Source organism: Cavia porcellus, unplaced genomic scaffold (genome assembly GCF_034190915.1).
Source record: "Cavia porcellus strain 051 isolate PalLab524CR breed Dunkin Hartley unplaced genomic scaffold, mCavPor4.1 scaffold_9, whole genome shotgun sequence".
Classification (NCBI taxonomy): domain Eukaryota; kingdom Metazoa; phylum Chordata; class Mammalia; order Rodentia; family Caviidae; genus Cavia; species Cavia porcellus.
Window position 1 is genome coordinate 51154787 of NW_026947492.1, and position 21700 is coordinate 51176486.

The following is a 21700-nucleotide window of genomic DNA, read 5'->3' on the forward strand; positions in this document are numbered from 1 at the left end:
TACAAATACAGCTGCTCTCCTGTGCTTGAAAACAGGCACTTTGTTATGGGAAAAGAAGAAATGATGCTGATTTCTTAGTGCGATGTGTTAGTAAGGAATGATTGGGGCCAAAAGAAATCAAAATCATGGACATTTGTTGAGTCACCTACACTATCACATAAAAAGCTTGAGGAGACAAGATGAGCTTCACTGTGCATACTGGAAGAAGGTAAAATTTCAAAGTATTATTTGCTATTATGTAATTCTTACAAAAATCCTGAGGACAGTAATTATTACCATTCCCATTTTTCAGATAAGGAATCTGAACCTTAGGAAGATGAATCATTTTGTTTAAAGACACTTACCTAACAATAGGTAGGCCCAGGATTGGAATTTGACCTCATTTCAAGTCAACCATGGTGTAGACCTCTTCTGCAAGTGAAGAAACCGTTTACATGGAAATTTTTTCATATTCTATGTATTTGGAATATGACTATGTCAGGATTTAGGTGACTCTCAGGGGTTTAAGAGATTTTTCAATCTTAAGATGTCAAATATAGAATGGCCATTTCTCACTAAGATCTGGGCATCAGTGACTACACTTTGGGTGTCTGAGTCTGAACTTCGACATCTTTGAACTCAAATGAAAGGGACATGATACCTGGGCCAACCTGAATAAAAAAGTTAAAAACTCTGTTCAGCCAAACAGCCTTGAGGAGCAGCTATTTTACCTTATAAATTAAGTTTTTCTTCTTCGGTAAGTTTTATGCTCAAAAGCATTTTTGCCACAGCTGAAAAATAGGTTTTAAAGGAAAGAGTTCGGAAAGGAATGATCTGTACCTCCTCCATTTGTACTTTTCATCTAACCTATATTACAAGAACTTAGAGAACATCTTGTCAGTCACAATGTTGTCACATATGTGATCTCATAATCCTCGTGAACCTATCGACAGAGAACACATTGGTAAGGAATGATTGGGGCCAAAAGAAATCAAGATCATGGACATTTGTTGAGTCACCTACACCATCACAAGGTGTGATGGAAAGGAAAACAACCAGTTTTTTGTGCTTCAGACAGGTAAGTGTTCATCCAGGCTATGAACAAACCAGCCAACAGTTAAGGATCTTCTCACGAGTTTCTTTTAAATAGTCAAGTGGGTCAGCTTACTTGCATTTAACATGAGAAGGCAAACAAAGCATGTTTGGCTGTCTTGCCTGAAGCCATGTACTCAGCAGAGTGTGGATTTCAACCCAGATCACAGGCATATACAGCAGTGAGGCTAAAGCCAGAACCCAAATCCTTTCTGAATCAAAATCTAATACACCGTCTAATATACTGCTCATTTTTCCCAAGTGAAAGTGGGTCAAAGTGAACTTCAAGGTGATCTCCCAAATGCAACACACATTTTGCAAGGCCACTTAAATGGTACACCAGGGAGCGGTTCCAATTTGTCTTCTGCCCTAATATGCTGAGAGATTTATATACATGCTGGCTTTCTCAGGAAAGCTGGTGGAATGAGAGTGAATTCTTTCTACCTGGTCACTTTATGCCTTTGTACTGATAAAAGATGGGCCAGGTGGTGGCTTCAGTTTACTGTAAACTAGTTGTTACTTCTAACAACTAAGGAGTAGAAGAAAGAGAACTGGGCTTGAGAGTTTAGGGAACTCAGATTGGAACCTTAGGACCAGGGCTAGAGCCAAAGAAACACTAGTTTCCTTGCCCCCAGAGCAAAGAGGGGGAGAGCCGTTAAATTCTGTCAGGGGCTGGCTTTGTAATCAGACTGGACTGGATTAGGCCTTGTGACTCACTGAACTTCTCTGAGGCAGCTTCCTCCTTTTCTAAATGGTCCTATGAACAGGTGATGCCCGGGGCTGCTGTTAAAAGATGAAATGAGGTAATGTAGGGACAACGCCAGACACAGCAAAAGCTGGTGGTGATTCTGATTCTTGTTACCAGAGTTAGGGCTGAACTCGGGTCTGGGTCGCTGTCTTCGCCTCACAACTGTCTCAGGCGCTAGGATGTGGTTGTGCAGGAGGCGAACAGGAGTTTGAGGCCAGAACCTCCCCCTCACCCCTGGCGGCTAAAACTAGTCGAAAGAAACGCCCCGAGGCAAAGGGAAAGGAAAGGGTTAAAGTTTGAAAAACCCCAGAAAATTAGAAAAGCGCCCGAGGCTCGCTCCCCCCACCCCGGCCAGCTAAGTCCCTCCCCTCCGCCACCGGGGCGGTCGCCGTGCACTCCCGCCCTCCGCCCCTCGCTTACAAGATCTAATGAGCTCCCCCGGGAGGCCGAGCAGCCAGCCGGGCCGGCGCGAGGAGGCAGCGCCACGCCGGGGCGGGAGCCGGCCGGGGGCGCACGGGCCACGCTGGGGACCGCCCGGGAGCCGCGCCGATGGCTGTGCAAGCGGCGCTCCTCAGCGCGCACCCCTTCGTGCCCTTCGGCTTCGGGGGCTCCCCGGACGGGCTGGGGGTCGCCTTCGGAGCCCTGGACAAGGGCTGCTGCTTCGAGGACGATGAGAACGGGGCGCCGGCGGGCGCGCTGCTGCCCGGAGCCGAGGGCGGCGACGAGCGCGAGGCCACCCGCGACCTCCTCAGCTTCATCGACTCGGCGTCCAGCAACATCAAGCTGGCGCTGGACAAGCCTGGCAAGTCCAAGCGCAAGGTGAACCACCGCAAGTACCTGCAGAAGCAGATCAAGCGCTGCAGCGGCCTCATGGGCGCCGCGCCCCCGGGCCCGCCCCCCTCGCCCGGCGCGGCCGACGCGCCCCCCAAGCGGCCGCCAGCGGTCCCCGGCGCCCCGGCCGTCTCGGCCCCAGCGCCCGGCAAGGCGGTGCCCCGGCGGGAGGCGTCGCAGGCCACCGCGGCCGCCAGCCTGCAGAGCCGGAGCCTGGCCGCGCTCTTCGACTCGCTGCGCCACGTCCCCGGGGCCGCCGAGCCGGCGGGGGGCGCAGAGGCCGCGCAGGCTCCGGGCCTCGGCGGGGCAAGCGCGGGCGGCGCCGGAGGGGACGCGGCCGGCCCCGCGCTGCCGGGCGCCAGGAAGGTCCCGCTGCGGGCGCGCAACCTGCCCCCGTCCTTCTTCACCGAGCCGTCCCGGGCGGGCGGCGGCGGCGGCGGGGGCGGCCCGTCGGGGCCCGGCGTGAGTCTGGGCGACCTGGAGAAAGGGGCGGAGGCGGTGGAGTTCTTCGAGCTGCTGGGCCCGGACTACGGCGCCGACTCCGAGGCGGGCATCCTGCTGGCCGCGGAGCCCCTCGACGTGTTTCCCACCGGAGCCGCGGTCCTGCGGGGACCTTTGGAGCTGGAGCCCGGCCTCTTTGAGCCGCCTCCGCCGCCGGCGATCGTGGGGAACCTACTGTACCCCGAGCCCTGGAGCGCGCAGAGCTGCCCGCCGGCCAAGAAACCGCCCCTGGCTGCGGCCGGCGGAGGCTTGACCTTGAACGAGCCCTTGCGCTCCCTGTACCCCGCCGCGGTGGACCCTGCGGGTGGGGAGGACGGGCCGGGCCCGGTGGCCTCCTTCGCCCCCTTCTTTCCGGACTGCGCCCTGCCGCCCCCGCACCATCAGGTGTCCTATGACTACAGCGCGGGCTACAGCCGCACGCCGTTCTCCAGCCTCTGGCGACCGGATGGGGTGTGGGATGGGGCGCCGGGGGAGGAGGGCGTGCACCCTGACTGACTGAGAGGTACCCTGCCCTCCCCGAGAGACTGCAGTGGGGCGCTCCCTGCTCTTGTGACCTTGGAGAACTATAGGAAATGCACGTGGAGATGAAACGGGGCAATAAAAATGTCAGTTAAAAAAAAAACTTGAGAAACACGAAATATTGGGGATCAATCATGGTCTCAAGTGGACTTTATTTAAACCGTTGGTGGTTTCTTACTGGACACCCCCCCCCCCAAAAAAAAAAAAAAAAACCAACCCAAACCAAGGTGTGTTTCGGGAATCCTGGGATTGGGGTTGCAGAAAGGGCAGGACTTGACCTCTTTTGCTCCCTGCCCTGTCCCAGCTTTTCAGCGAAGGTCAGTGCGTTGAGTTTACCCCCTGTACACCTTGCCCTGGTGCCTCCCCTTGAGTGCATTATGAATTAAAGCCTATGTTGAAAAAAATGGAGCAGAGGTGGATTGTTATTGATCTGAGCATCTTCTTAGAGCATAGTTTTTCCTGTGGCCTCTCAGCGTTTTTAGGGGAGAATGTTGTTGAAGACACCAGGCCACTGCATTCACTGCTCCTTAAGAGTTGGTCCTAGGGTGTGGTTCTGTTGTCTGTTGCTCAAGTGCGTTCTTTTCCCCTCTCTTTGTTTCTCTTCCTCCCTTCCCTTTCTTCTATTTTCAGCTTCATCTCTCTTCTGCACATGTCATAGCTTACTTTTCTTGCATATCCTTGAGGTAAGAGACAAATTTGACAAACTTGGCATCCATTTCTCTACTTCCCCTTTCTGTTTTGGGAAGGAAAGTTGAGACACTGTCGTAGCCTTTTTTTATCTCAATTTCCTTGTCTGAGAGGAGATTGCAGTAGTTTTCAACTTTGCAGCTTGTTGTGTAGCTCTGACGTGAAATATATACAATGTTCCAGGCTGCACAGTGCTTGGCTGGCTCTGCAGCTATCTGTATCAGGTAAGTATATAAATGGTTTCTGCACATGAAAGAGATTAGGGCTGTAAATTCTGTGCTTGGTTGGCTCATCTGTTTGCCCCATGATTGCCTTTCTCTTACAAGCTGCATACCTCTAGCATGTTTCCTCCTGTTCCATCGCACACCTCTTCCTTGGTTGCTCCCTGTGCTTCCTCATTTCTTATTTCCCTAAGGTCTTTCTCTATGACAGAGGATAGTGACAAGTGTGAAGTTTCCAGAGGAAACTTCAGAGCAATCTGAAAAGCTCTGGAGAGAAAAATGATCTATTGTCTGAGGGGGACATGGGGTGGCAGTGGTGGGGTGAGTGTGTGTGTGGGGGTGGTCAGAGAAATAACCTGCCTTGGATGTAGCAGAGAAGACTTGGGGGCACTGTCAGGATTGTTGAGGGGCCAAGGAATGAAGACTGGGTGGGAAGTGAGCAGCTGGAGGGAAAAGAGGTGACAGCCCAAACCTATAGGTGAAAATTTAAGAACAGACTAACGGCCAGAAAAACGGAGATGTTTTTATACCGATGGATTGCATTGCAAAGAAGAGCTGCTTCTGTTCCAGTTGATTATGTTGCAAAGGAGAACTGCTTGGGCAGCCAAGATACATTGTAAAACCATCTAGATGTGAGAAAGTCAAAACAGAGACAAATAAGTATCAAGCAATGGTAGACACAACTTTAATTGTGATCACCGTCTTTCACTTTTGTAATAAAATCTTAAGAAAGCATGTAAGAAATATGATGAGTCTTGGTAATGACAAAATGAACTTTTGCAAGTTTGGATGTCTATAAATCTTCAAAGTGATGAAATGTGGTTAATCTTACTGTACTAACAATGTTAAGCAATATTTTATCTAAATATTTGATGAGTACAATTCATGAGAAAATTTCACAATAGCCTGGTGACTATTACTAAGGTTGACTTGTCACCATAATGTTTTTTCTTAATTTTCCTCTTCTCATATAGTTTGGTGAAACAAGATATTTCACCCCCAGTATTCACCCCCAGTATTTTATTAATCAGACTAGTACCGATTTTTCTATATGCCAGACACCGAGGAAAGTACCAACTTGCCAATCCTCTTAACAGCCCCCAGAGGCAGGTACTGTTACCCCATTTGAAAATGGAGTCTCAGGTTGAATGTCTTGTCAAAACCAAGTACTGGATCCAAGTCACAGATCTCAAGTTCTACTTGTTATTTGTGAGGCTCTGCTATGCTTTGTGTGTCTGTGTCACAGTTCACTTTATTATGCTGGCAGCACAGCTTCTCAATCTCAGCACTGTTGACATTTTAGGAACTATGATTCTTTGCTGTGGAGTCTGTTCTGTTCATGGTAGAATGTTTAGCACTCCCCTTTGGCGTCTTCCCACTGGAAGCTGATAGCAGTCCCCTAGGGATAATCAAAACTATTCTCATTACCACCTGTCCCCAGGGAGGCAAAATTAATGCCAGTAGAGAACTACTATGCTACACTAATATCTATATGGTGTCTGAGGGGGTGCTTGGCTCTTTCACATACATTATCCTATTAGATTATTGTAGAGGCCCATGTTCAGGTGTCATCAGTTAAAAATCGTTACATCTCATTATTATAAATGTTATGTTACAAAATAAAAAGCCTGAGGGAAGGAACTGAGTCAGAGAACTTAGGCACTTCTTGTCTTTGCTAATTTACCAGCCATAGACCGATTATATACCTACCATACTAACAGGTAGTTTTCCCACTGGAAAATTGGATAACAGCCTATCACAAAGGGATATTGTGGGCATTTGGCAATGGGTGTGTATAAATGAGATGGTGGTGTTATTTGATATCAATCAGCCAAGGCTTGGCATTAGTTCAAGTTTTAAAAACAGCTTATTATCCAATCCAGGCTGTGAAGAGTGTGTGCTGGGCCTCCACGAGGTCCCCCAACTCCGCTACCTCTGATTCTCCTCTCCACATTGTCTTGCAGTCTGAATGTATCTCTGTGTGACCATGCCATCCACAGTAAGTAGTGCTCATTGATAACAGCTCTGTCAAAGGCTGAACAAGTGCCTGCTTCCTCTCTTGGGTTATTTCTACCAGTTGGAATACATTCTTAGGTCTCTTTGGTCATATGATTACTCACAAATAATTATGTTTAAGTGCAATACTAGCTCTTTTTCAAGACCGGAAATATAATTTGTCTCGGCCAGGTGTGATGCATGCCTGTGATTTCAGCACTCAGGAGGCTGAGGCAGGAGGATCACTGTGAGTTTGAGGCCAGCCTGGGATACACAGTGAGTTCAAGGGCAGCCTGAACTATATAGTGAAATCCTGCCTAATAAGAAACAACAATTGATGTCTCTAAATGATGTCTTTAACTGAATGAATGGATAGGCCTAGGATCTAAATCTGACTGGTAATAATAATTATACTCCTGAGATACAAATTCACGATTCCTTCCTCACTTGGACATTCTTGTTGCCTAGAATGTGTTTTAGCATCTTCCTGCATCTCCGAATGTCCCAAGCCTTTGCCCATCTCCATGCAAGTTTGCACCCATGTTTGCTCTCACAGTGAGGTCCTGGCCATTTGCTATAATACCGCTTTTTCTCCCACTGTCACGCAAGTTCCTCTCCAGGGCTGGAGGTCCTGCTCTTCCTACACTGTGAGGTCAGGATATTGCTCATCTATTTTCTTGACTTTCTTGTATCTTCAGTGTCAGTCTCTCATGTTTTCCTCTCATTCTGTGTCTTTCTTTCTAGAGTCAACTCTCAGAAAAAGAATCTACTTTTTTTTTTTGTCTCTAGCTTATCTGCTATTTCAAGTTCAAGTTCGAGGTAATCAACCATGCCAGTTTGCTGGGGCTGTCCCAGTTTTAGCATCAAAAGTTGCTAAGGAAGTAACCAGAAATTTCTCAGTCCCCAGCAAATGGGAAGCCCTAACTGACAACATGGGGTCTTCAGACTTCAATTGTCTTAACTTCTGTGCTGCATCTAAACATTTGGACTATGTTTTCTTGAAACTCAACCGTGGATTGGTGGAGCCTCATTTTCTGTTGGTTTTCTTGCATCCGTGTGCTCCAGGGCTCACTTACATCTTCCCTTTGCTTCCCACATTTTTTCTGCCTGACACTGGTTTTTCCCAGACCTTTAGCAATTCTTAATGTGCAGCTAATACAGAACCATATACGTCCCTGCAGGTTTGATTGCTTCATCCTGGACCTTCTCACCTGCATATTCCCTAGACAGCCAGCATCTCCTGGTAAGCTCATAAACTCCTCAAACTTTACATTCAAAATAAAACATATGTGAAAGGAGCCATAGTCAATTTAGTGACACTATTTCTTGTAGCCTGTCCCATCTTGTTCAAATATAACTGAGGCTTATTATATAGTATCTGATAAGTGTTTCAAATATCTTTATTCATGATCTTTAGAAGAGCTTCACTTGATATCATATATCAATATATCCATATCCACATTTATGTAAATCATATTTATACAAACATCTTCTTGGTGAAGAATTAAAATATTACCGTTATTTGTATTAGTACTTAATCCTTTATTTCAAAATATACTTGATTTTTTCAAAAATCAAGGTCTTGCAAAGGATCTGTATGGTACACTAATACTTTATTCATAAAACCCAGCTATTATCCATTAATGATTTTATGACTCATTAATGGGTTGGGTCTGGAATTTGGAAGATATTGCTGTAAGCAATACTTATTCATTTGTGTCCCCTGTCCTGTCAGGGCCACTTTCTTAGTGTAGGGCTATCTATACTGCCTTCCACTTAAACTTCTGCAACTACCTCCTAATAACCTCCAGATCTTGAGGTACATTATAATTCATTCTCCTAATGCCTTGGTGAGATGATATTTCTAAAAAAGCAAGTTGGTACTGCCACTTCTTTGCTTAAAATTCTTTAATAGTTCTCTGTCACTTCCAGGGTACAGTTCAGTTTTTGCTTATTGATGTAGCTTCTTCCAGCCTCTCTGATCTCACCCACCACTCCTCTAGGAGCACTTAAATTTAATATATTTAATAGTAATTGTACATATTTGAATGTTTCATATCTATGTCCCCTCTAGGAATTTACTTCTCCTCTATCTATATCTGAGATACACTCTCCCTCTTTTTCTGTTGCTAATTTCTTCTACAATTTAAGTGCCCCTTTCTTTTTTAAATTTCCTGGAACAGCCAAACACCTGTACACTGTGAAATCTGAGAAACTCCAAGACCCCAGGCTCGTCTTATAGCAGTTAATTATGCTGTCATTGTTCTTCTGATTCCTTTATTTGAAGCTGGAGTTTGCCTGTGCATTTCTATCAGTTTCTGGTATCTTGCAATAGTGATGCATAATTAAGGATTTCTGGCTGAATTTTGGGAGGTTTTATAGTTGCAAAAGAAACTTCCTGCTCATTTTCTCATTTGTGCTTTGCACCCCAAACTTGTCAAATAATCTTATGTCACCATTTACCAGCTATTAAAGATAACCATTTTTCTGTGGAGACTCTACTAATAGATGGCATTACTTATGTGGTAATAGGTCATACTTATAATTTTATGGGAGTTACTTTTCCTGGTGCAGCACATTTGTTGGTGGTAGAGAGATATTAGTAAACCTGCTTCAATCATTTGCTCTGCCAAAAGAGTGTGACCAGAGCGTTCTTCTGTGAGAGTAACAATGAATAAAAGCCCTTTCTTCAATGAATTTAAAAGTGAGTTGGGCACTTAAAGCACACAAACATGAAACATTATTCTTATCATTGTCAATATGGAAGTGAAGAATATATGAGAGAATAATCTAAGACACGTTATAAAGTACTAGAGAGTTTCTTTGTTAAGCGGATGACATGGGCAACTTATTTTACTTTCAAAAGAGAATGCGTTTAGAAGCATACTCTAAGTTTAAAAAGTCACATTTATTTTTCATAGAATATGATGGCAGAAGAAGTGGAGAAAAGGAGGAAGAAAGAGACTTCTGGCAAAGGGAATCCATTTTTTCAAAAATATATTTATTTTTTATAATAAATATTATGGGTTGATTTGTGTCCTCCCCAAAAGATAAGTTGAAAGACTCATTAACCTAGAATATGAGCCTATTTGGAAATGAGGTCTTTGCAGAGACCATCAATTTAAAATGAGGTCATTAAGGGAGAAGCTAATGTTCTATGACAGGTGTCCTTTTAAAAAGGGGAAATCTGGGCATACACACAAAGGGAGGACAGTGGGAGGAGACAGGGAGAAGGCAGCCCTGTGACCAGAATAATGTAGCCACAGGCCAGGAATACCAAGGCTTAGCCAGCAAAAGCCACATGCTAGAAAAGACAAGGGTGAATTCTCCTCTAGAGCTGCCAGAAAGAGCATAACTCTGCTGACACCTCAGTTTTGGGTTTTTAGCCTCTGAAACTGTGAGACACTAAATTTCTCTTTTGAGCCACCCAGCTTTAGGTATGTGGATATTGCAGCAACACACACACACACACACAAAGAAAGGTAAAGCCCAAAGCTGGAGAGTGTGTGTGAGTAACTGACAGTAGCTATCATACAAGACCGTCAGACCTACAAATCTGCACAGAGTTCATACAAAAAGTGCATCTGAAAAGTCATCTACCCAGAAACTTTGTGTTTAACATGGGGCTGCCACTGGCCAGAGATTATTGGTTTAAAATGTATTACATAACCCTCCTCCTGATTGTCTTTAAGAACTCCGCTTGCCTTAACCTCTTTGAATATACTCATGGTCCACTATGCAATGCGTATCCCCATTGTAATGCTCTGAAAGTCCCAAATTAAGTATCAGTTTTCTTTAGGGATTCTGATTTTTTTATTCTTTGAGAGTGGAAAGGGACTCTGTAAAGATGTAAAGAAACCCTTAGAAGCTGTCTGCAATTTTAGGGAAGCACTCTTGCCAGCGAAGAACAACGAGCAGATGAACAGTTTGGCTCATGCTCAGACTTGAGCCATAATGAGGCGCATCTGGCAGAGTCAGCACACAATGGCGGGAGGTGGATCAAGAGATGCGGTGTCGCTTGAGTGAATTCTACACGTTGGGTCAGCTATGACCAAGTTTCTTTTGTATTCAGTTAATTGCTCAAGAACCTCCCTGCCTCATTTTTTGTGAAGCCCCTGTATGCATCCACTTCTCCAGACTGTGTCAGACTTCTGGAAATGTATACAGCCCCAGAGACTTACATAGTCCAATAAGGGAAATCAGGCTGGTTTTGACATACAACTGAGTCTAGAACTAGGTCTGACAAATGCACTACTGTCATTGTCATGCAACACAGGATTGCATAGATCAAAAACTATGTGAGTGTGCAACAGGATAAACGAAGGTTAAAATCTAGTCCATGATGACTTTATTAACCACCAGAGGTGTACCCAAGAAACAGGATACCTTTAAAAAAATATTTTACTTGCAAGAAGGAACTTTATAGCTGGCGATGTGCATGAGGATCAACACTGAAAACTGGTTTTACCCAGAGGGACAGACCTGCTGGTGCTGCAATTTCCTGTTTCTTGCAGGGGTGTCAAGTGTGTTGTGGGAAGATGGTCTTCTGTGGGACCAGGCCCTAGGAGCACTGGGGTCAGGATTTCTTGTGCTACATGAGTGGCTCCTGGCTATACTCTCAATGTTGAGGGACATCTTTAGAATCTCTGGAGCCAACAGAGTAGAATGTCAGTGCCTACTTTTCTCTTTTAGCTGTGTGTTCTTGGATAGGTTACTAAACCATAGCTTCAATTTTTTTCTGTCAAAAAGTATGATGATGTCACACAGGGTTGTGGCTGCATACACGGCATAGATAAATCTCCTAGAGTTGTATAAAGATTCTCTTTAAATTGTAACTATTATTGGTACCATTAGTGCCTGAAAAGGCTTTTTAGCAAAGAGTTAAAGAGCCTTGAACCTCCCAGCCCTTCCATCTGTATCTAGAGTGTAGTAGGAGCTCTAGATGCCATGGATTTTCATCTGAGGATTGAAAGGGTCGCTGGGAACTCTGGCACTGAAAAACACTCCACTCCTCCACAATGCCTTGGAATCCGTGACTAACTGGCCCCTTTAGATGAGCTGGTTCGTAAAGGAATCATGGTGGAGTGAGCCTTTACCCCAGAAGACAAAACAAACCTCACACAAAGGGTTGCAGCAACCAGGCAGGACAGTGCATCTTCCCAGCATGCTCGGAGTGTCCGGTCCTTCTGGACAGGAGCAGGCTTCCCTCTGAGGCTTGTTGGTGGGTGGTCAGCTTTGTGCACAGCAAGTTCCAGGATCCCTAAATCCTGGGTGCTCAGTGCTGCTCATAATCCCATCTCTTAATCAGTACTGACCGTAACAACAGGATTTTAATACATGGTGGGGAATAAAGTGGCCCAGAGAAACTCAGGATACATTTGAACAGTAGCCTGGAACTTGGGCAGAATCTGAATCACATTGGCACAGGCCTGGATCGTGGGTTGCCCCAGAACATTGTAGGAAAAGCCATTCTTGTCCACATAATGGCTGAGGAGACAGGAAGCACTGCAGCATGACTTTGTTATGCTCCTGAGTCTGAGCAGGGCTATGATTCAGCCTTGCTCCTGTAGGATACCACGCACCAGCTGCTGAGAGGGAGTTGAACAGCGGTGCTCAGGGTGAAATAGCAGCAACCTGGACCTGCACTGTCCATGCTGTCGCGGATAGAGACCCACATTCACTTGGCTTGAATTCTGCTTTTGCCTTTTTCTACTGATGCCTCTTGGTAGAGTTCTGAACCATCTAGGAAGCAATTTTTTGTCCTGGAAGTGATATAACAATATTTCTGCTTTTCACATTTGGAGTAAAGATTAGAGATTAGAAGTCACATAAGACCAGGCCTAGAGCAGGCTCCCAGGTGCGGGGAGGTACTTTTCTACTCACTGGAGCCGGGAAGGCCGGTGATTTGTCAATTATGAGCAAGTGTTCTCATCTGCATAAGGAGGCTGGGTGGCACCCCCAAAAGATTGTGAGGATGCCCTGAGATACAAAGAGCCTTCAACATAAGTGTTTGCAATTAAAACACATTTGTAAATATCACTGAAAAATGAAAATCACATAGTTGGGGAATAAAACCCCAGTTAGCAATTAATTTATTTCTCTTTCACCTGCCATCTGAGGAAGATCCAAGTGCTGTTGTCTAATTCCGTACCTGACTCGATGCTAATACTTGAAAGTGACTTGTAAGTTTCTTTGACATTTCTTTTGAGTGGTGTTTTCATCTTCCTGTGGCTAAGCTAAAAGCCCAGGACAGATCAAGGATATTTAGAACTGGATCTTACCTTGGGCAGCAGGATGCCCTCTATTCTGACTGTTTACCCAAGTTCTCTGAGTGTGCATGTGGGGAAGAGGCCTTGACAAACAGCCCAGCTCCACCACAGCATTCTGAGCAGTGTTGCTTTGTTCTGGATGTTTCTTGTACATGTGCCAAACATTGACTTGCATAATTCTCTTTTTCCTCACCCTCTGTTGGCACCTGTGTTTCTATTTTTCTTTACTCACATAGTTGACAAAATGCACAATTAAGGCACATACATGTAGAGTTGAGAAAATGATGTTTCCCTAAAAACCTGAAAAGAACTTAAATATTTATACTCTGTGTGTCAGCAAGTCGAGAAATCAGTCCTTTGCTGCAGTGAAGGTGCTTGATGTTAAGATTAAAAATCTAATATTAGAGGAAATTAGGAAATGTGCACATGGCCTTAATGGTGCCAGAATGGATTCCTCTTAGATTCTCTGTTCATTTTTCTTTTAACTTTTAAAATTTTTATTAGTATGTGTTCACAATTTCTCCTCTATAAGGTGAATAGAGTGATGAAATTATTTGTCTTATTTATGCCATGGTGAAGAAGAAGGAGTCAAAGTACTGCAACAGTTTTGTGAGATGCAAAAACATAGAACAATGTAAAACAGTAACTTGCCTTGAGACCTCAGCAAGTTGATGTTCCTCACCTGTGAAGTCAGATGCATAATGCCTAGTGGCAAGGTCACTGGCTATCATGGGCACCAAAGTAGTGGGTTTGTGTGGAGATTTGGAGGCGCAGGAAATGTGTATTAATGTATCTTTATATTATTCAGTTTACAGGCAATAAAACCGAGGTAGTACGAGGTCATGTCCCATTGAGCATTCCTGGCAGAACTGGGACGTGGGCCAGGCTTTCTGCACTCAGAGTCTCTGCTTCCAGTGGGCTGGCCGTGCCCGGCTTAACAGCGCTGACTTCTCTTTTCTCTCAGTTGCCAATCTTCCCGAGGTGGAGGCAGGCCCAGATTCATTCTTTGGGCGAGTCCAGGAAGAATAGAGCCGTTTATATCTCTGCTCAGATGACTGGAAAATCCTTTTATCCTGCTTCACTGCAAAGCATCTCAGGATCAAAATTTGGGAACTCCAAGGCTCTAGAGTGCCATCTGGTGGTAGCACATGATAATGACTTTTTCAGGGCACAGAGGTAAAATGAACGGATCCTCCCGCCCCACTTTGCTAAACTTGTATCTTTCCAGCAGCCACTAAACAGGGATTGACGTAATAGTCAAACTTTTCTACTCGGGACCCTTGGACTGAAGAGTGACATTAAAGAAAAACTGGGGAGCTCTGTAGACCTGAGAGACTAAAATTTCATGGTTTACACCCTCAGCTTGTAGCTTGCGCTAGATTGTTTCATGACTGAATTGATTAGTGGAACGTAAGTGGAAACCACGCTCTCTTCTTACAGCCTGACCCATGAAAGTTTCCACGTGTAATCGTCTAATCTCTGCTTCCTGTTGTGACTCACTGCTGGTGGACATGTTATTCTTGGAATTCAAGTGTTGAAGATGGACCTACAGGATGGAAGGAACGTGGGTCTCCACATCACCAGTAATTTACAACGGGAAGAGATACATTTTAAACAGAGGCAATCAGACTCATGAAATATTTGTTAATCAACTTACTGCAGAAGAGTGAACCTTACACACACACCAGAAATGACTGCAATTTCTTTCTGATTTCACGTAGCATTGGAATATCAAAAATGTAACATAAAACAATATGTCACTCTGAGAAGAACACTGAAACAAGCTGGTTAATGGGTATAATTGGTTCAAGAATGGTTTTAGGCTGTCAAGTGCACAAGAAATCTTCACATACACTGAAATCTTAAGTTCAAACAGAATAAAATTGATACATATTTTCTCAGATGTAACAATTCTCAAATTTATATGGCCTGATCCATCATCAGTTGTGAAGGTGAAAAAAACTTTCTTAAATCTTTGGGGGGGGGGAAATTGATGTCCTTTGCCATAGGAAAGAATGAATTAATTTTCTATTCTTTGTATAGAAAATAATATTACAAAAATATTTTCATATGAAGGGTCATTTAGAGGCAATGTAGCCCAAAATGCAGGAGAAAACATAGCAAGAGCAGCTAGTAAATACGCTAATTTACTCAGGAACCTGAAAACCAGGTGTGGGCAGAACTGGATTCTTGTTTGGAGACTCCAGGTGAGGTGGGTGCATCCACTTCCAGGCTGGCAGAATTCCAGTTCTTGTGCTGGGGGACTGAGATCCGCAGTTTTTGGCTGAATGTAAACTGAGAGTTGCTCAGTGCTCCTGGAAGCAGCTGCATATCTTCTCACATGACTCCCGCTGCATCCAAAGGATGGCAGTATCACAGCAAACCCTTTTCACCATTCGAATCTTTCTGGTTTCTTCCCCTACCTTCTTTTGCTCTTTCCAGTTGGAAAAAGTTCTTTACTGTTAAATGCTTGAATGATTAGAATAAACCCACTGGGCAATCTCCCTTTTCAAAGGTTACTGTGTAATATGACAGCGCAGTCACAGGAGTGATAGCTCATCACGCTCAAAGGCGGTGGGGTTTATGAGGTAGACTCTTGAGGCCATCTGTAGAACATTCTGTGTATCATAAATTGTACTTCCTGCTTGCTGTCCTCTGTCCAAGTTCTGCTAATATCCATCTCTTCCCTGATTTCCTCATCTGTATCTCACCTTTCTGTAAAGCTCTCTTCATTTTCTCTTTTGAATAAGGCATCCATTTTCTGCTGGGATTCTGACTGAATGACCTGGAAAGATAAATTTGGTAAGATACCATGATTTGGAGGTTCTCCTTGTATTTTGAAAAAGTATGAGATCTTAAGTTTAAATTATCCACATGGTAAGGGAAGGTGTTTTGCAGCTATGGCCTATGAGAATGAGAATGTATCATCTCACAGGTAGCGATTCAGACAAAAAGCAGGGTACGGGCTTAGATTTCTTTCTTTTAAAACATGACAACTTCTTTTATCATTGTGTGAATGCTTAACCTCTCTAACTTTCAGGTTGGCCTCTGAAAAACAGGGCCAATAAGTGAATCTCCCTTAGTGGGAGGATAAATGAGTTAATGCTTGTAAGGCACTTTACAGTGACTGGTACACACTCAGCACTGGGTTGATGTTGTTGTTATTAATATTATCAGTGTTGAGAGTGACCTTGAGGTAGCATTGCTCCCTTAATGGTTTTCCAGGACTGGGCTTGATTAAACAATTGTGCTTGCTGCAGTCTGTTCTATCTCTATGCTTGTTGGGAGACATTGAAGCTGGAAATCAACCACACATGTAAAGCTGGAACATGACCATCCCAAGAACAAAGAGCACCTGGGGTAAGCCATGTGAAGAAGCTGCTTCAGCCCAGAGACCACCTACCCCCAAGACAATATGAACAGTAGGTTGCTAGGACAGCAGAGTACCATGTGACATTAATTTGCTAAAAGGTATAAATGAATGCCCCTGCAGTGAGGGGTTAATTACTTTCTTCCCATCAGGAAGATAAGGACTCCACCTGACCCCAGCTTTGTCTTTGCTTTATTTTCTCATCCTCTCATGGTCCTTCACCCCAAGAACCTCAAGGGCCTCATGGATTGTGGCATATGGTTCCTAAACAGGAATAGGGTAAGAGATTGAGTGTGAGGGGACACTTCTCACATGCATGCAGCTAGAGGGAGAAGAACGTTGGTATGGGTCAATAGTCATCACTGGAGTGTATTGATATTGGTATCATCAGGTGTAAAGTGTAGGGCACTGAAACAATCCTTTATTTTCTATGGCCAGTTATAAACAAATCTGTGAGAAACCACTTCCCCAGGGGGAGAAGTAGGAAAAAAGGAAAAAAAAAGGTGTATTGATTTCATTAGTGGTATAATTATGGAAAAAACAACTTTTAAAGAAACAGAAATGTATGTGGAACTTTTTGTGTGTGCTTGATTCCAATATTTACTTTTCTTCTGTGAATTTTTATTAGGAAATGTCTTGATGATTGTGGGCTTGTTGAAATGGCCACAAGGAAATTGGCTCAGAGCAGTATTTTAAAATCAACTCCCAAGCAGGGAAGACGTGGTAGAGTAAGAGAAACTCCAATGAAGTTTAATAAGGAAGGAGAGATGGGGGATTAACTCTGTTATACTGCAAATTCTATTTTACAACACCCGCTATTTTTAATTGAGTCACAAGAAGCTATCGCCACCTTTTCAGCTCAGAGAAATTTTGCTGTGCCAGAGGTTAAAACTTTGGGCTCTCAGGGATTAGAGCCATTTTTTTTTTTACCTCCCTTGCAATTGGTGCTAAAACAAGCCAGGCAGATGGGGGAGTACATGGAGGGTTTCCAGCATATCTACTCTGTTACTGAACTTTGAATCCCCAATAGTCCAAGACAAATTATAATCACTCAGGCCATCAGTTCACAGCCTAAAGGAAAGAGAAAAAGACAGAGCTACTTGTTTGTGTTGTGGAGCGCGGAGGGGAGAAGGCATTTTGCCAAAAGTTGTGCTGCTGCACCTGTGAGAGCACTAACTGTGCCTTCAGGTATGTGTCCAAAGTGAAGAAGATGGCATCGTTGGGCCACTCAACGTAAATTCAAAACTGATATGGAAGACCTACCTATTCCAGAAAAACCTCTAGCAGGGTCTGCCTCAGTCTCACCAAACACTGGGGGTTGTTTCCTCAATTCCTCCCGAGCCATACTTACCCTGGATTTCATAAAACTTGATTGGAAAGGAATAACTAAAAGATGTTTATGTCCAGGGAATTATTAAGTCCCTGAATTATTTGCTGGTAGAAAGGGATTTTTTTTTTTTGAATTATGCATGGATCAGGCCTCTGGTAGTGCCATGTCACTGCAAAAGATGTTAATCAGACAGGATGCTACAGGCAGTCAATTTATTTTAGATATGGGATATTTGATCAATTTAGAATTGAAGCCACAAGGGCATGGAGGGAACTTCCTTCACCAAATGAATCTTCCACTGATTTGATTTCTAGTCAGCAGAAATCATCTGAGGATTTTAACCTTGAAAAATGCAAATAAATGGTGCAAAGTACTGAGGACTTCCCTGTGGCGGCCTGGCTTGGCCTGGTTGGTGAGGCAGACCTGCACCATGGAGCTGGAGTTTGTCTCCTGTGTGCTTGTTGAGAGAAACTATAATGTAGGAACACATTTGTGAGATGGCAAACTTACAGATATTTAATGATCAATTAGAGGTCTCTGACCAAGTTTCTGTTCTGCTGTTTCTGCTGAATTCAATTGATGGTGACAGTGTCTACAGCCCAGCTGCAAACCTCTGATGAGCACTGAGTCAGAGTAACTGCTGATACCTTAAGGAACCCTGGGCTAACTCGAGGACTCCTCCTCAGAATGTACCTTATGTATCTTATGTACCATAATGTATATTATGGTATTGCCCTTAACTATGCTCATTCTGTAAGGGCTCCTCTTCTTGCTCCCAGAGTGTTTCAATAGCAGCCTGCCTGTCAATATAGACTCAATGTATGCAACCAATTATGTAACATTTTGTCACTTGCTTTGTATTCTCCAATTCTCAATTCTATATGAACTAAGCCGTTCCTAAATTCAGTGCTTTTGCTTTTGAGGAATTATCCCTGCAACAGTCTACTGGCATGAAGATCCAACAGTCCACTGATGTAAAGACTGGATGCTGCCCTCTTATATCCTGGGTGCTAAGAGTCTTCTTTTCAGGTTAGTTTGGTTTGGCTTGGCTTGGGACACACAACATGCTGAAGGACAAACTCCACCAGAGTCAAATAAGACTTTCAATGGCCTGCCCATGGGTGATGCCTCTGCAGCACTCAGCCCTGGGACCAGGAATGTGGGACATGGCTTTAGAAAGGCAGGACATGGCTCTGGCACACCCAGATACCTCTGTCTTCCCCATATCTGCACCTGAGCTTTATGTATCAGAAGCGTAGTAGAAATCAACACTGCCTGCACTCAGACCCCAGTAACAGCTGAGCCTCTGGGTCAGAACAGGAGCACAAGGGCTTGGTGCCTGGGGTCAACTGGATATGACAATGGCCATGCCCGTGTCTGTGCATGTGACCCATGGCAACCAGGGATCCCCCCATGCTAGCCAGCCAAGTCCCTACCACCTCTAGGCAGGGAGATAGGTGGAAACCACACATGACAAAGGAGAGGCCAAAATGCCTGTTATAAATTAAGAACTGGGGGTCAACTTAACGCCAGCTGGATTAAATCAGCATGGCACTGAGTGAAGATGCTCCACTTGAGGAAAGTTGCCAGCATAAATAGATGGAGAAGGGGAGGTTTTTAAGGTGTTGAGGCATTGAGGCATTGTGGGTTCTCCTATGAGTTGCTGTTTGAGTTGTTGGTTCTCCTGGAGAAGCTCTGGTCCTCACGTCAAGCTTTGCTTCCTAGCTCCAGAGGGGAAGATGTGTGCTGCTTGGTCTCTAGGATGACCTCGTCACGCTGGCTTCCTGACATGTACCTGACTGTGCTTGTCATCGGAGGAGCTTGGGGCCTCTGTGTTGCTGAGGATGGCTGTGGTACTTTTCAGGACAGCCCTGCTCTTTGTTGTGAGTGTGACTCCTCAGCTCCAGCATAGAACACTCATCTCACCAGCACAGCTTCTTCACCCCACTGGCATGGACTTTCTGGCTTCCACCGCTGACCTTTGGGCCTTCCCAGCACGGATCCATAAAACAGACTGGCATGAGTCCTTCTTGTGGGCTCTGGACCTCCAGTTGGATTCATGGGAGGCATTGTCATGAGCTCTGGTTTTTCATCTGGACTCATGTGAGACATTGCTGTGGGATTTAGGTCCTTGACTAAATATTCCATGTCTTTGGTGTTGTGAATAGATTTCCTGCATTTTCTTGTGTTGACTTCTGGTGATCATTATAAAAATAATATTATGAACTCCATGTCCTGATTCTAATTGTTCTCTGTGCAACCCTTAACTACAACAGTACCTAAATACAAAAGCCCATTTTTTTCACCTCTGTCTTACCACAAAAATTCCTTATAATCCTCAGGTCTAAAAATGATTAAATGTTCAGAGAGAGAACCAGACAGATACCCCTCTACCTGCCACAAGAAGGCCCCATCCAGGGGGCAGTCAGCACAAGCAGAGAAAACCAGACAGATGCAGCTCTGCCTAGCTGGTGCCACCACCAGAAGGCCTCTTCCAGTGCTGACAAAGAGAGCCATACACATCCACTTCCACCTTCTGGGCACTACAACTGGAAGGCCAGTTCCTGTGAGCAGCCAGAAGAACAGGTATATGCAGCCCAGTAAGCCCTGTGCACCTACAGGCCACCACTGGAGGCTCTTGGTTCCTTTGGACAGTCATCACCCACCAGGAGAATCACACACCTGTGTGCCTGCCACCATTACAGGAGTAAACACACAGGCCAAGAGAAGTAGCCCCCCCTCCACACACCCATGACCATTGAGAAAGCCCCAGTGTAGCTGCACAGGTCTGGAGAAACCCACCCCACACTCTGCTACCTCTGTAAATCTGGGGTCAGAGGAACCCAGGTGCTTGCCCCATTCTCCTACACTGCAGAGGAGTAGCCAACATGGGAGGTACCTGGGGTCCCACAACAAGCTTTTTGTGAGGAACCCAGGAGAATGTCAAGACAAAGGAGCAAAAGGCAATCTCAGACCTCCAGCCCACACAGAACAAGTCTGGGAGATATAGTCATGAAATAAAATGGAAGACAGACACCTGAAATCTCTGAGAGGATGGCAACTGAAGTAAAGAAACAACTTCATGAGGTTGTAAAAGCAACCAAATTAGAAATAATGTCTCAGATAAAAGAAGAAATCAGAAACATACTGAAAGAATTGCTTAGCATGTTGAAAGAAGACATAGATAAAAAAGAGGAGCATAGTAAAGTGATGGCAACCATGAATGAAGTAGAAAAAAATTACAATGCATGAAACAGATTCAAAGAGAAAACCAGGAAATTAAAAAGTCAGTTGAAAGCTGGTAAAGCCACTTGAAAGAGACTAAAGATAGAATTTCAAACCTTGAAGATAGAATTGTAGCTAGTGATCATGAAAGGAAAGATCTCTTAAAAATAACAATGGATCAGGAAATAACAATTCAACAGCTGCAAGATGACACAATGAAACATAATTTAAAAATGACAGGCATCAGTGAAGAAGCAGAGGTCAACACAAGTGAGATTAAAAGGCTGATTACAGAAAGTAATAGCAGAAAACTTCCCAAACATGGGAAATGGATCTGGCATGCAGATAAGCAAGGTATATAGGACTCCAATTAGCCATAACCAAAGTAAATCTACATCCAGACATATATAATTAAGATCCCAGAAATTCAGCATAAGAACAGAATATTCTGTTAGGCTGTTAGAGAAAAGAAACAGATCACCTATAAAGGAAAACTAATCAGAATCAGGGCAGACTTATTGACACAAACCATCAAGTAGAGAAGAGTTTGGAGTGAAGTGTTTCAAACCCTGAAAGAAAACAACTTCCAACACATATTGATGTACCCTGAAAAACTATATTTCAAAATGGATGGAAAAATAAGATACTTCCCCTGTGGAGAGTGCTCAGCGCACTCTGCCCAAATCCCAGACTGTTCGGGACCCTCTAGGCTTCCGGGTGCAGTGAAGCGGAGAAGTGGGTTTGAGGCCTCTACATCCGCCTCCCCATCCAGCTGCACTTGGAGAACTGCTGAGCTTCCAACAGGTGGATGGGCCCACGCTATCCCTGGAGCCCAGCCTGTTTGGGACTCCCGCACCTAGCCATCGGTGTGCAGAGGAGGGGCTGGGCGGATCTGGGGTGCCTGTATCAGCCTCCCCGAGTGTCTGGAGGACT

At 44.7% G+C, this 21700-nt stretch overlaps 1 protein-coding gene and 1 long non-coding RNA gene across 3 annotated transcripts; both read left to right on the forward strand.

The window, feature by feature from the left end:
- Nucleotides 1–2180: 2180 nt before the first annotated feature.
- Nucleotides 2181–4078, forward strand: Fam181b (family with sequence similarity 181 member B). The gene has a single exon (XM_063256385.1). The coding sequence runs from the start codon at nucleotides 2369–2371 to the stop codon at nucleotides 3644–3646; it is 1278 nt and encodes a 425-aa protein (XP_063112455.1). The 5' UTR covers nucleotides 2181–2368; the 3' UTR covers nucleotides 3647–4078.
- Nucleotides 4079–13355: 9277 nt separating this feature from the next.
- On the forward strand, nucleotides 13356–19773 carry LOC134477680 (uncharacterized). 2 transcript variants are annotated; one of them, XR_010049817.1, is made up of 4 exons: nucleotides 13356–14794; nucleotides 15593–16202; nucleotides 18466–18571; nucleotides 19268–19773. It is a non-coding gene; the product is annotated as an uncharacterized LOC134477680 (long non-coding RNA). The 2 variants fall into 2 exon arrangements; XR_010049816.1 differs by lacking the exons at nucleotides 13356–14794; nucleotides 15593–16202 and having other exon boundaries at nucleotides 16212–18571.
- Nucleotides 19774–21700: the final 1927 nt, after the last annotated feature.

What these genes read in the sequence shown, in the direction of transcription:
- Fam181b (XM_063256385.1), top strand. Translation starts at nt 2,369, where the DNA reads ATGGCTGTGCAAGCGGCGCTCCTCAGCGCGCACCCCTTCGTGCCCTTC.